We start from the raw sequence: 15,117 nt of genomic DNA, 5'->3' as shown, positions 1-15,117 counted from the left end.
CAATTCCTCGCGGATACTGGTGAGCAATTCCTCACGGATACTGGTGAGCAATTCCTCACGGATACTGGTGAGCAATTCCTCACGGATACTGGTGAGCAATTCCTCACGGATACTGGTGAGCAATTCCTCACGGATACTGGTGAGCAATTCCTCACGGATACTGGTGAGCAATTCCTCACGGATACTGGTGAGCAATTCCTCACGGATACTGGTGAGCAATTCCTCACGGATACTGGTGAGCAATTCCTCACGGATACTGGTGAGCAATTCCTCACGGATACTGGTGAGCAATTCCTCACGGATACTGGTGAGCAATTCCTCACGGATACTGGTGAGCAATTCCTCACGGATACTGGTGAGCAATTCCTCACGGATACTGGTGAGCAATTCCTCACGGATACTGGTGAGCAATTCCTCACGGATACTGGTGAGCAATTCCTCACGGATACTGGTGAGCAATTCCTCACGGATACTGGTGAGCAATTCCTCACGGATACTGGTGAGCAATTCCTCACGGATACTGGTGAGCAATTCCTCACGGATACTGGTGAGCAATTCCTCACGGATACTGGTGAGCAATTCCTCACGGATACTGGTGAGCAATTCCTCACCGATACTGGTGAGCAATTCCTCACCGATACTGGTGAGCAATTCCTCACGGATACTGGTGAGCAATTCCTCACCGATACTGGTGAGCAATTCCTCACGGATACTGGTGAGCAATTCCTCACGGATACTGGTGAGCAATTCCTCACGGATACTGGTGAGCAATTCCTCACCGATACTGGTGAGCAATTCCTCACCGATACTGGTGAGCAATTCCTCACGGATACTGGTGAGCAATTCCTCACCGATACTGGTGAGCAATTCCTCACCGATACTGGTGAGCAATTCCTCGCGGATACTGGTGAGCAATTCCTCGCGGATACTGGTGAGCAATTCCTCGCGGATACTGGTGAGCAATTCCTCGCGGATACTGGTGAGCAATTCCTCGCGGATACTGGTGAGCAATTCCTCGCGGATACTGGTGAGCAATTCCTCGCGGATACTGGTGAGCAATTCCTCGCGGATACTGGTTGAGCAATTCCTCACGGATACTGGTGAGCAATTCCTCGCGGATACTGGTGAGCAATTCCTCGCCGATACTGGTGAGCAATTCCTCGCGGATACTGGTGAGCAATTCCGCGCGGATACTGGTGAGCAATTCCTCGCGGATACTGGTGAGCAATTCCTCGCGGATACTGGTGAGCAATTCCTCACGGATACTGGTGAGCAATTCCTCGCGGATACTGGTTGAGCAATTCCTCACGGATACTGGTTGAGCAATTCCCTTGCGGATACTGGTGAGCAATTCCTCGCGGATACTGGTGAGCAATTCCTCACAGATACTGGTGAGCAATTCCTCACGGATACTGGTGAGCAATTCCTCACGGATACTGGTGAGCAATTCCTCGCGGATACTGGGGACAATTACCCGCGGATACTGGTGAGCAATTCCTCACGGATACTGGTGAGCAATTCCTCACGGATACTGGTGAGCAATTCCTCACGGATACTGGGTGAGCAATTCCTCACGGATACTGGTGAGCAATTCCTCACGGATACTGGTGAGCAATTCCTCGCGGATACTGGGGACAATTACCCGCGGATACTGGTGAGCAATTCCTCACGGATACTGGTGAGCAATTCCTCACGGATACTGGTGAGCAATTCCTCACGGATACTGGTGAGCAATTCCTCACGGATACTGGTGAGCAATTCCTCACGGATACTGGTGAGCAATTCCTCACAGATACTGGTGAGCAATTCCTCGCGGATACTGGTGAGCAATTCCTCGCGGATACTGGTGAGCAATTCCTCGCAGATACTGGTGAGCAATTCCTCGCAGATACTGGTGAGCAATTCCTCGCAGATACTGGTGAGCAATTCCTCGCGGATACTGGTGAGCAATTCCTCGCGGATACTGGTGAGCAATTCCTCGCGGATACTGGTGAGCAATTCCTCGCGGATACTGGTGAGCAATTCCTCTCCGATACTGGTGAGCAATTCCTCACAGATACTGGTGAGCAATTCCTCACGGATACTGGTGAGCAATTCCTCACGGATACTGGTGAGCAATTCCTCACGGATACTGGTGAGCAATTCCTCACGGATACTGGTGAGCAATTCCTCACGGATACTGGTGAGCAATTCCTCACGGATACTGGTGAGCAATTCCTCACGGATACTGGTGAGCAATTCCTCACGGATACTGGTGAGCAATTCCTCACGGATACTGGTGAGCAATTCCTCACAGATACTGGTGAGCAATTCCTCGCGGATACTGGGGACAATTACCCGCGGATACTGGGTGAGCAATTCCCAGTGGATACTGGTGAGCAAATGAGCATTTTCCAAAGTTACAACAACCACGTCCAACAGTATAACTATACAGTATTGTGAGTCTCCCCCCCACTTTGTTTACATCCAACGCTCGCCAGGAAAACAAAGCCCCCATTGAGAGCCTTGTGAATGGAGCCATTAACGTGGTGATCTCTTGTCAGAACGTGTGCCTGGACTGCAAGAAGAGCTTCTGCGAGTCCTGCTCCCACCGCCTGGAGGGGGGCCTGTGCCGCTGCCTCCTCTGCGAGCGCTTCCGGGCCACGGGCCTCCGCCGCGAGGACCTCATCAAGATGAAGGTCAAGGACCTGCGGGACTACCTGGACCTGCGGGACGTCTCCACCACCACCTGCCGCGAGAAGGACGAGCTGGTGGGACTCATCCTCGGCCTGCGGGAGCTCGACCCGGACCCCCGGGGAGACCGGGCCCCTCCTCCGGCGGAGACCCCCTCCCGGGCCCTCCCGGATGAGTGTTCGCCGACCACCATGGACCCCCCGGTGCAGATGGAGCAGCCGGCTCAGGTAGGCCCCCCACCGCGCTCCTATCCTCGTCGATCCTTGCTCTGGGTTGACTCGAAATGGCTCTTGCTTGGCTTGCCCGAGAGATAAAGGAAAGTCAGCCGAGTGAGAAGGAAAGTCAGTTGAGAGAGAAGGTAAGTTAACTGAGATGAAGAAAAGTCAGCCGAGAGAGAAGGAAGTCGATTGACTTTCCCTGTCTCAATTGACTTTCCCTCACTCTCGATTGATTTTCCTTCTCCTTCGATTGACTTTCCTTCTCTCTCGATTGACTTTCCTTCTCCTTCGATTGACTTTCCCTCACTCTCGATAGACTTTCCTTCTCTCTCAATTGACTTTCCTTCTCTCCCGACTGATTTAACTTCTCTCAGTTGACTTTCCTTCTCTCTCGTTTGATTTTCCCTCACTCTCGATTGACTTTCCTTCTCTCTCGATTGACTTTCCTTCTCTCTCGTTTGACTTTCCTTCTCTCTCGATTGATTTTCCTTCTCTCTCGATTGACTTTCCTTCTCTCAATTTAATTTCCTTCTCTCAATTGACTTCCCTTCTCTCTCAATTGACTTTCCCTCACTCTTGATTGACTTTCCTTCTCTCTCGATTGACTTTCCTTCTCTCTCAATTGACTTTCCTTCTCTCTCGATTGATTTTCCTTCTCTCTCGATTGACTTTCCTTCTATCTCGATTCATTTTCCTTCTCTCAATTGATTTTCCTTCTCTCTCAATTGACTTTCCTTCTCTCTCGATTGACTTTCCTTCTCTCTCGATTGGCTTTCCTTCTCTCTCAGTTGACTTTTCCTTCTCCCTTGATTGACTTTCCATCTCTCTCGATAGACTTTCTTTCTCCCTTGATTGATTTTCCTTCTCTCTCAGTTGACTTTCCTTCTCTCTCAATTGACTTTCCCTCTCTCAATTGATTTTCCTTCTCTCTCGATTGACTTTCCTTCTCTCAATTTAATTTCCTTCTCTTTCGATTGACTTTCCTTCTCTCAATTTAATTTCCTTCTCTCAATTGACTTCCCTTCTCTCTCAATTGACTTTCCTTCTCTCTCGATTGACTTTCCTTCTCTCTCGATTGACTTTCCTTCTCTCTCAATTGACTTTCCTTCTCTCTCGATTGATTTTCCTTCTCTCTCGATTGACTTTCCTTCTATCTCGATTCATTTTCCTTCTCTCAATTGATTTTCCTTCTCTCTCGATTGACTTTCCTTCTCTCTCGATTGACTTTCCTTCTCTCTCAATTGACTTTCCTTCTCTCTCAATTGACTTTCCTTCTCTCTCGATTGACTTTCCTTCTCTCTCGATTGGCTTTCCTTCTCTCTCAGTTGACTTTTCCTTCTCCCTTGATTGACTTTCCATCTCTCTCGATAGACTTTCTTTCTCCCTTGATTGATTTTCCTTCTCTCTCAGTTGACTTTCCTTCTCTCTCAATTGACTTTCCTTCTCTCTCAATTGATTTTCCTTCTCCCTTAATTGACTTTCCTTCTCTCTCAATTGACTTTCCTTCTCTCAATTTAATTTCCTTCTCTTTCGATTGACTTTCCTTCTCTCAATTGACTTCCCTTCTCTCAATTGACTTCCCTTCTCTCTCAATTGACTTTCCCTCACTCTTGATTGACTTTCCTTCTCTCTCGATTGATTTTCCTTCTCTCTCGATTGACTTTCCTTCTATCTCGATTCATTTTCCTTCTCTCAATTGATTTTCCTTCTCTCGATTGACTTTCCATCTCTCTGTTGACTTTCCTTCTCTCTCAATTGACTTTCCTTCCCTCTCGATTGACTTTCCTTCACTCTGTTGACTTTCTTTGCCTTTGATTTGGCTTCCCTTCTCTCTCAATGGACTTCCGAAGGCTCTCGTTAACACAGCAGCTCTTTCCTCCCTGTTTTTCTGTGCTTAAGATAACGACTATGATTATATTTATTTATTTCTACCCCGCATCCCTCCCTTCCGTGAGAACTGAAAGCAATACGACTTAACGTACAAGTCACCCCAAATCACACCAAAGTGATAGACGATAAGAGTACCGTGTCAATGGGTCTTTATTGGATGGTATATGGAAAGGGGTGTAAGGAGTGGTGGGAGGTCCCGAGAGGGGGGTGGGCCCGTCTAGGGGCGCAAGGCCTCTTGGGAAAGGGAGGAAAGGCTCTCTGCGTGTGTCACATACGTGTCGTGTCCTCCCCTCGCGATGTCACAATGGGAGGCAGCTGAGCAGAGCCAGGGCCATCGTGGGTGGGGGTCTCCTTGCGGCTCAACCATGACCGGCCCCAGTCGCCTCCCTCGGAGACACCACCCTCGGGACCCCCGACCCAAATCTTGGCGGTCCTAACCAGCAAGAAGGTGGGCGGCCCAACCACACCGACCCTCCACTGACCCCTTCCTCTCGATTCCTCCCTCAGTGGACCCCTCCCCTCGCTCCCGTGACCCCGGTATTTGTTTTCGTGTCTGAAGCGCCCCTCTGTTTCCTTCTGTCCTCCCGCTCAGGCCAATGGGCAAGCGCTGCCCAGCCAGGACATGGCGGACGTCGTCGAGGAGGCAGCGGAGCGGCGGAACGAAGAGGAGACGCAGGTGAGGGCATCTGGCCCGCCCTCCATCATCTTCCTTCCACCACCTGCCATGATATATGTGCATGGATGGGTTGATTGATTGATGGGTAGATAGATAGATAGGAGATATATGTGCATGGATGGATGGATGGGTTGATTGATGGGTAGGTAGGTAGATAGATAGATAGATAGATAGATAGATAGGAGATATATGTGCATGGATGGATGGATGGATGGGTTGATTGATTGATGGGTAGATAGATAGATAGATAGATAGATAGATAGATAGATAGATAGATAGATAGATAGATGATATATGTGGATGGATGGATGGATGGGTTGATAGATAGATAGATAGATAGATAGATAGATAGATAGATAGATAGATAGATAGATAGATAGATGATATATGTGGATGGATGGGTTGATAGATAGATAGATAGATAGATAGATAGATAGATAGATAGATAGATAGGTTGACCGATAGATAGATAAATAGATACGTGAATTGATAGATAGGAGAGATAGATAAACGGACGGATGGAGGGATAGATAAATGGATGGATGGATTGATGTTGAGATAGACAGGAGAGATAGACAAATGCATGGATGGACAGATGGATAGATGGATAGATAGATGGATGGATGGATGGATTGATGTTGAGATAGACAGGAGAGATAGACAAATGCATGGATGGACAGATGGATAGATGGATAGATAGATGGATGGATGGATGGATTGATGTTGAGATAGACAGGAGAGATAGACAAATGCATGGATGGACAGATGGATAGATGGATAGATAGATGGATGGATGGATGGATTGATGTTGAGATAGACAGGAGAGATAGACAAATGCATGGATGGACAGATGGATAGATGGATAGATAGATGGATGGATGGATGGATTGATGTTGAGATAGACAGGAGAGATAGACAAATGCATGGATGGACAGATGGATAGATAGATAGATAGATAGATAGATAGATAGATAGATAGATAGATAGATAGATAGATAGATAGATCGATCGATCGATCGATAGATAGATAGATAGATAAATGGATGGATGGATGGATGGATGGATTGATGGATTGATGTTGAGATAGACAGGAGAGATAGACAAATGCATGGATGGACAGATGGATAGATGGATAGATCGATAGATAGATAGATAAATGGATGGATGGATAAATGGATGGATGGATGGATGGATGGATGGATGGATTGATGTTGAGATAGACAGGAGAGATAGACAAATGCATGGATGGACAGATGGATGGATGGATGGATGGATGGATGGATGGATGGATGGATTGATGTTGAGATAGACAGGAGAGATAGACAAATGCATGGATGGACAGATGGATAGATCGATAGATAGATAGATCGATAGATAAATGGATGGATGGATGGATGGATGGATGGATGGATTGATGTTGAGATAGACAGGAGAGATAGACAAATGCATGGATGGACAGATGGATGGATGGATAGATAGATGGATGGATGGATGGATTGATGTTGAGATAGACAGGAGAGATAGACAAATGCATGGATGGACAGATGGATAGATGGATAGATAGATGGATGGATGAATGGATTGATGTTGAGATAGACAGGAGAGATAGACAAATGCATGGATGGACAGATGGATAGATAGATAGATAGATAGATAGATAGATAGATAGATAGATAGATAGATAGATAAATGGATGGATGGATTGATGTTGAGATAGACAGGAGAGATAGACAAATGCATGGATGGACAGATGGATAGATGGATAGATCGATAGATAGATAGATAAATGGATGGATGGATAAATGGATGGATGGATGGATGGATGGATGGATGGATGGATGGATGGATTGATGTTGAGATAGACAGGAGAGATAGACAAATGCATGGATGGACAGATGGATAGATCGATAGATAGATAGATCGATAGATAAATGGATGGATGGATGGATGGATGGATGGATGGATGGATGGATTGATGTTGAGATAGACAGGAGAGATAGACAAATGCATGGATGGACAGATGGATGGATGGATAGATAGATGGATGGATGGATGGATTGATGTTGAGATAGACAGGAGAGATAGACAAATGCATGGATGGACAGATGGATAGATCGATAGATAGATAGATCGATAGATAAATGGATGGATGGATGGATGGATGGATTGATGTTGAGATAGACAGGAGAGATAGACAAATGCATGGATGGACAGATGGATGGATGGATAGATAGATGGATGGATGGATGGATTGATGTTGAGATAGACAGGAGAGATAGACAAATGCATGGATGGACAGATGGATAGATGGATAGATAGATAGATAAATGGATGGATGGATAAATGGATGGATGGATGGATGGATGGATGGATGGATTGATGTTGAGATAGACAGGAGAGATAGACAAATGCATGGATGGACAGATGGATAGATGGATAGATAGATGGATGGATGGATGGATTGATGTTGAGATAGACAGGAGAGATAGACAAATGCATGGATGGACAGATGGATGGATGGATGGATAGATAGATAGATAGATAGATAGATAGATAGATAGATCGATAGATAGATAAATGGATGGATGGATTGATGTTGAGATAGACAGGAGAGATAGACAAATGCATGGATGGACAGATGGATAGATGGATAGATAGATGGATGGATGAATGGATTGATGTTGAGATAGACAGGAGAGATAGACAAATGCATGGATGGACAGATGGATAGATAGATAGATAGATAGATCGATAGATAGATAGATAAATGGATGGATGGATAAATGGATGGATGGATGGATGGATGGATGGATGGATGGATGGATTGATGTTGAGATAGACAGGAGAGATAGACAAATGCATGGATGGACAGATGGATAGATCGATAGATAGATAGATCGATAGATAAATGGATGGATGGATGGATGGATGGATGGATGGATGGATGGATTGATGTTGAGATAGACAGGAGAGATAGACAAATGCATGGATGGACAGATGGATGGATGGATGGATGGATGGATGGATGGATGGATTGATGTTGAGATAGACAGGAGAGATAGACAAATGCATGGATGGACAGATGGATAGATGGATAGATAGATGGATGGATGGATGGATTGATGTTGAGATAGACAGGAGAGATAGACAAATGCATGGATGGACAGATGGATGGATGGATGGATAGATAGATAGATAGATAGATAGATAGATAGATCGATAGATAGATAAATGGATGGATGGATTGATGTTGAGATAGACAGGAGAGATAGACAAATGCATGGATGGACAGATGGATAGATGGATAGATAGATGGATGGATGAATGGATTGATGTTGAGATAGACAGGAGAGATAGTCAAATGCATGGATGGACAGATGGATAGATAGATAGATAGATAGATCGATAGATAGATAGATAAATGGATGGATGGATAAATGGATGGATGGATAAATGGATGGATGGATGGATGGATTGATGTTGAGATAGACAGGAGAGATAGACAAATGCATGGATGGACAGATGGATAGATCGATAGATAGATAGATCGATAGATAAATGGATGGATGGATGGATGGATGGATGGATGGATGGATGGATGGATGGATTGATGTTGAGATAGACAGGAGAGATAGACAAATGCATGGATGGACAGATGGATGGATGGATAGATAGATGGATGGATGGATGGATTGATGTTGAGATAGACAGGAGAGATAGACAAATGCATGGATGGACAGATGGATAGATCGATAGATAGATAGATCGATAGATAAATGGATGGATGGATGGATGGATGGATTGATGTTGAGATAGACAGGAGAGATAGACAAATGCATGGATGGACAGATGGATGGATGGATAGATAGATGGATGGATGGATGGATTGATGTTGAGATAGACAGGAGAGATAGACAAATGCATGGATGGACAGATGGATAGATGGATAGATAGATAGATAAATGGATGGATGGATAAATGGATGGATGGATGGATGGATGGATGGATGGATGGATGGATGGATTGATGTTGAGATAGACAGGAGAGATAGACAAATGCATGGATGGACAGATGGATAGATGGATAGATAGATGGATGGATGGATGGATTGATGTTGAGATAGACAGGAGAGATAGACAAATGCATGGATGGACAGATGGATGGATGGATGGATAGATAGATAGATAGATAGATAGATAGATAGATAGATAGATAGATAGATAAATGGATGGATGGATTGATGTTGAGATAGACAGGAGAGATAGACAAATGCATGGATGGACAGATGGATGGATGGATGGATGGATAGATAGATAGATAGATAGATAGATAGATAGATAGATAGATAGATAGATAGATCGATAGATAGATAAATGGATGGATGGATTGATGTTGAGATAGACAGGAGAGATAGACAAATGCATGGATGGACAGATGGATAGATGGATAGATAGATGGATGGATGAATGGATTGATGTTGAGATAGACAGGAGAGATAGACAAATGCATGGATGGACAGATGGATAGATAGATAGATAGATAGATCGATAGATAGATAGATAAATGGATGGATGGATTGATGTTGAGATAGACAGGAGAGATAGACAAATGCATGGATGGACAGATGGATAGATGGATAGATCGATAGATAGATAGATAGATAAATGGATGGATGGATAAATGGATGGATGGATGGATGGATGGATGGATGGATGGATGGATGGATTGATGTTGAGATAGACAGGAGAGATAGACAAATGCATGGATGGACAGATAGATAGATAGATAGATAGATAGATAGATAGATAGATAGATAGATAGATAGATAGATAGATAGATAGATCGATCGATAGATAAATGGATGGATGGATGGATGGATGGATGGATGGATGGATGGATGGATGGATTGATGTTGAGATAGACAGGAGAGATAGACAAATGCATGGATGGACAGATATTTGAATGGCTAGAGAAATTGATAGATGGATAGATGGATGAATGGACGGACTGATGGATGGATAGGAGAGATGGATGGATTGATAGACGAATAGGTAGACGAATGGATAGATAGACGAATGAATGGATGGATAGATGGATTGATGTAGAGGTAGATAGGAGAGATAGCCAAATGTATGGATGGACAGACAGACAGACGGATGGATAAATAGGATGGATGGATAGAAAGAGAAATTGATGAATGGATGGATAAATAGACAGACAAATGGATGGATGTATGGATAGAAGGAAGAGGTAGATAGATAGATAGATAGATAGATAGATAGATAGATAGATAGATAGATAGATAGATAGATAGATAGATACCTAGAATCCTAGAGTTGGAAGAGGCCTCGAGGGCCACCCAGTTGGACCATCTTCTGCCCATCCAGGAAGGCACAACTCAAACCCTCTTGGCAGATGGCCGAACTCCAGCCTCTGCTCTGAACCACTCCAAGGAGGAAAGCGGACCTCTCTCGCTCTTGTTGCCTCTTCCCTTTCGCAGTCCATCGACTCGGAGGACAACCTGGTCCCCGGGCGGAGGGCCTCCCTCTCGGACCTGACCAGCCTCGGGGACATCGAGGGCCTCTCCGTCCGGCAGCTGAAGGAGATCCTGGCCCGCAACTTCGTCAACTACAAGGGCTGCTGCGAGAAGTGGGAGCTGATGGAGAGGGTCACCCGCCTCTACAAGGAGAAGGACCTCCAGCACCTCGGTGAGGCCTTGTATACACCATTCCCATCCCTCACAGCCTTCCAACTATTTATTATTATTATTATTATTATTATTATTATTATTATTATTATTATTATTATTATTATTTACTACAAGTCTTCCTCCAGCTTCGGACTCCAACTCCTACCATTCCTAACAGCCTACTGGCTGTTATCATTTATTATTATTATTATTATTATTATTATTATTATTATTATTATTATTATTATTTTATTATGACACAGCAAACAAGATAGATATGCTGGATTTAATATCACAAGTCGAACACTTCCCAAGTATCTAGGACTGTGTGATGTATTATTATTATAATTATAATTATTATTATTATATCAAGTCTTCGTCTGCTGTTGATTCTGTATATTCTATCCTCCTCCTCTAATACACCTTTGGTGTTGATTCTGTATACTATACTCTATCGACTTCCTCTAATATGTCTTCTTTACTGTTGATTCTGTATACTCTATCATCTTCATCTAATATGTCTCTACTGTTGATTCAGGATACTCTATCATCTTCCTCTAATTTCTGTATACTCTATCATCTTCCTCTAATATGTCTCCTTTATTGTTGATTCAGTATACTCTATCATCTTCCTCTAATTAATTTCTGTATACTCTATCATCTTCCTCTAATATGTCTCCTTTATTGTGGATTCTGTATCATCTTCTAATATGTCTCCTTTATTGTTGATTCGGTATACTCTATCATCTTCATCTAATATGTCTCTACTGTTGATTCAGGATACTCTATCATCTTCCTCTAATGTCTGTATACTCTATCATCTTCCTCTAATGTCTGTATACTCTATCATCTTCCTCTAATGTCTGTATACTCTATCATCTTCCTCTAATATGTCTCCTTTATTGTTGATTCGGTATACTCTATCATCTTCCTCTAATTTCTGTATACTCTATCATCTTCCTCTAATATGTCTCCTTTATTGTTGATTCAGTATACTCTATCATCTTCCTCCAATTTCTGTATACTCTATCATCTTCCTCTAATATGTCTCCTTTATTGTTGATTCAGTATACTCTATCATCTTCCTCCAATTTCTGTATACTCTATCATCTTTCTCTAATATGTCTCCTTTATTGTTGATTCGGTATACTCTATCATCTTCCTCTAATTTCTGTATACTCTATCGTCTTCCTCTAATTAATTTCTGTATACTCTATCATCTTCCTCTAATTAATTTCTGTATACTCTATCATCTTCCTCTAATATGTCTCCTTTATTGTTGATTCTGTATCATCTTCTAATATGTCTCCTTTATTGTTGATTCGTATACTCTATCATCTTCCTCTAATTTCTGTATACTCTATCGTCTTCCTCTAATTAATTTCTGTATACTCTATCATCTTCCTCTAATTAATTTCTGTATACTCTATCATCTTCCTCTAATATGTCTCCTTTATTGTTGATTCTGTATCATCTTCTAATATGTCTCCTTTATTGTTGATTCAGTATACTCTATCATCTTCCTCTAATTTCTGTATACTCTATCATCTTTCTCTAATATGTCTCCTTTATTGTTGATTCAGTATACTCTATCATCTTCCTCCAATTTCTGTATACTCTATCATCTTCCTCTAATATGTCTCCTTTATTGTTGATTCAGTATACTCTATCATCTTCCTCTAATTAATTTCTGTATACTCTATCATCTTCCTCTAATATGTCTCCTTTATTGTGGATTCTGTATCATCTTCTAATATGTCTCCTTTATTGTTGATTCGGTATACTCTATCATCTTCATCTAATATGTCTCTACTGTTGATTCAGGATACTCTATCATCTTCCTCTAATGTCTGTATACTCTATCATCTTCCTCTAATGTCTGTATACTCTATCATCTTCCTCTAATATGTCTCCTTTATTGTTGATTCGGTATACTCTATCATCTTCCTCTAATTTCTGTATACTCTATCATCTTCCTCTAATATGTCTCCTTTATTGTTGATTCAGTATACTCTATCATCTTCCTCCAATTTCTGTATACTCTATCATCTTCCTCTAATATGTCTCCTTTATTGTTGATTCAGTATACTCTATCATCTTCCTCCAATTTCTGTATACTCTATCATCTTTCTCTAATATGTCTCCTTTATTGTTGATTCGGTATACTCTATCATCTTCCTCTAATTTCTGTATACTCTATCGTCTTCCTCTAATTAATTTCTGTATACTCTATCATCTTCCTCTAATTAATTTCTGTATACTCTATCATCTTCCTCTAATATGTCTCCTTTATTGTTGATTCTGTATCATCTTCTAATATGTCTCCTTTATTGTTGATTCGTATACTCTATCATCTTCCTCTAATTTCTGTATACTCTATCGTCTTCCTCTAATTAATTTCTGTATACTCTATCATCTTCCTCTAATTAATTTCTGTATACTCTATCATCTTCCTCTAATATGTCTCCTTTATTGTTGATTCTGTATCATCTTCTAATATGTCTCCTTTATTGTTGATTCAGTATACTCTATCATCTTCCTCTAATTTCTGTATACTCTATCATCTTTCTCTAATATGTCTCCTTTATTGTTGATTCAGTATACTCTATCATCTTCCTCCAATTTCTGTATACTCTATCATCTTTCTCTAATATGTCTCCTTTATTGTTGATTCGGTATACTCTATCATCTTCCTCTAATTTCTGTATACTCTATCATCTTCCTCCAATTTCTGTATACTCTATCATCTTCCTCTAATTTCTGTATACTCTATCATCTTCCTCTAATTTCTGTATACTCTATCATCTTCCTCTAATTTCTGTATACTCTATCATCTTCCTCTAATATGTCTCCTTTATTGTGGATTCTGTATCCTCTTCTAATAGGTCTCCTTTACTGTTGATGCTGTATACTCTATCATCTTCCTCCTCTAATACTCCTCGTTTTCTTCTTGTTTTCCCTTCCAGTTTCCGACATGGATGACCCGACGGGTAAGTCATTAATCCGCCTTTTTTGGTGCCGGGTGCCGGGTTCCGGGTTCTGTCCTTGGCCCAGACCCCCCTCCTCGTGTTCCCTTCCTCCCGCAGCCCCGCCGCCCAGCGCCCCCTCGCAGCTCCCGCCGTCCGCGGAGGAGAACCTCTGCAAGATCTGCATGGACTCGGCCATCGACTGCGTCCTCCTGGAGTGCGGCCACATGGTCACCTGCACCAAGTGCGGGAAGCGCATGAACGAGTGCCCCATCTGCCGCCAGTACGTCATCCGGGCCGTCCACGTCTTCCGGACTTAACGGGGGGGAGGGGGGCCGTCTCGTCGGCCATCTTGGTCCAGGAAGCGCCCGCGGGGCAAAGGGGCCCCAGAGACTCGGTCGGGGCCGGGTTTCGGGCCCCCGCCTCACTTACCGCAGTGCCTACAGAGCCCAAAAACGCCTCCATATTGGAACGGCAGGGACCGAAGGACCCCCTCGGGGGTATTTCCCCCTTCTCCCCCCCCCCCACCCGAAATGCCGAGAGAGGCTTGGCGAATAAAAACAAAAGTGGTCTTAAAGAGGAGCAGAGATCCGCTGCTATCCCTTGCCCCGCTTTCCCCTCCGGAAAACGTAGTTTCTGGAGCTCGTTTCCTCTCTCGGTTGCCTTTCTCCGATTCTGCTCGTTTCCTCTCTCGTTGCCTTTCTCTGGTTCTAAGACGGATAATTTCTGGAACCTGCCTTCTTTCGAGCCCAAGAAGCTTGGTGAGTCATTCATATTTAGCCTTGAACCGATTCCAGCGAACTTTGGGCGGTTTTACGAGGATTTTTATGGCTTCTTGGATTTGACTCGCAAAGCCGTTGTGATGTTTACACGCTGGCGCTCCACAAAGGCCTGCTCGCCTCACTAAAGCCTTTATTCCTTCCATTTCTCTTCTTCCTTCCTTCCGTCCATCTGTCCTTCTTTCCTCCCTTCTTTCTGTCTCTCTCCTTCCTTCCATCTTTCTCA

At 43.2% G+C, this 15,117-nt stretch overlaps 1 protein-coding gene across 1 annotated transcript; it reads left to right on the top strand.

Annotated features, from left to right (window-relative positions):
• The first annotated feature begins 2,530 nt into the window (after nucleotides 1–2,530).
• On the top strand, nucleotides 2,531–14,689 carry LOC134295255 (E3 ubiquitin-protein ligase rififylin-like). Its single transcript, XM_062967110.1, has 5 exons — nucleotides 2,531–2,900; nucleotides 5,374–5,457; nucleotides 10,958–11,165; nucleotides 14,113–14,136; nucleotides 14,233–14,689. Exons 1-5 carry the CDS (start codon nucleotides 2,673–2,675, stop codon nucleotides 14,430–14,432), a joined length of 744 nt encoding a protein of 247 aa, XP_062823180.1. The 5' UTR covers nucleotides 2,531–2,672; the 3' UTR covers nucleotides 14,433–14,689.
• Nucleotides 14,690–15,117: the final 428 nt, after the last annotated feature.

The sequence above is a fragment of the Anolis carolinensis genome, unplaced genomic scaffold (genome assembly GCF_035594765.1).
Source record: "Anolis carolinensis isolate JA03-04 unplaced genomic scaffold, rAnoCar3.1.pri scaffold_138, whole genome shotgun sequence".
NCBI classification, from domain to species: domain Eukaryota; kingdom Metazoa; phylum Chordata; class Lepidosauria; order Squamata; family Dactyloidae; genus Anolis; species Anolis carolinensis.
This window is presented reverse-complemented; position numbering and strand designations above follow the sequence as displayed.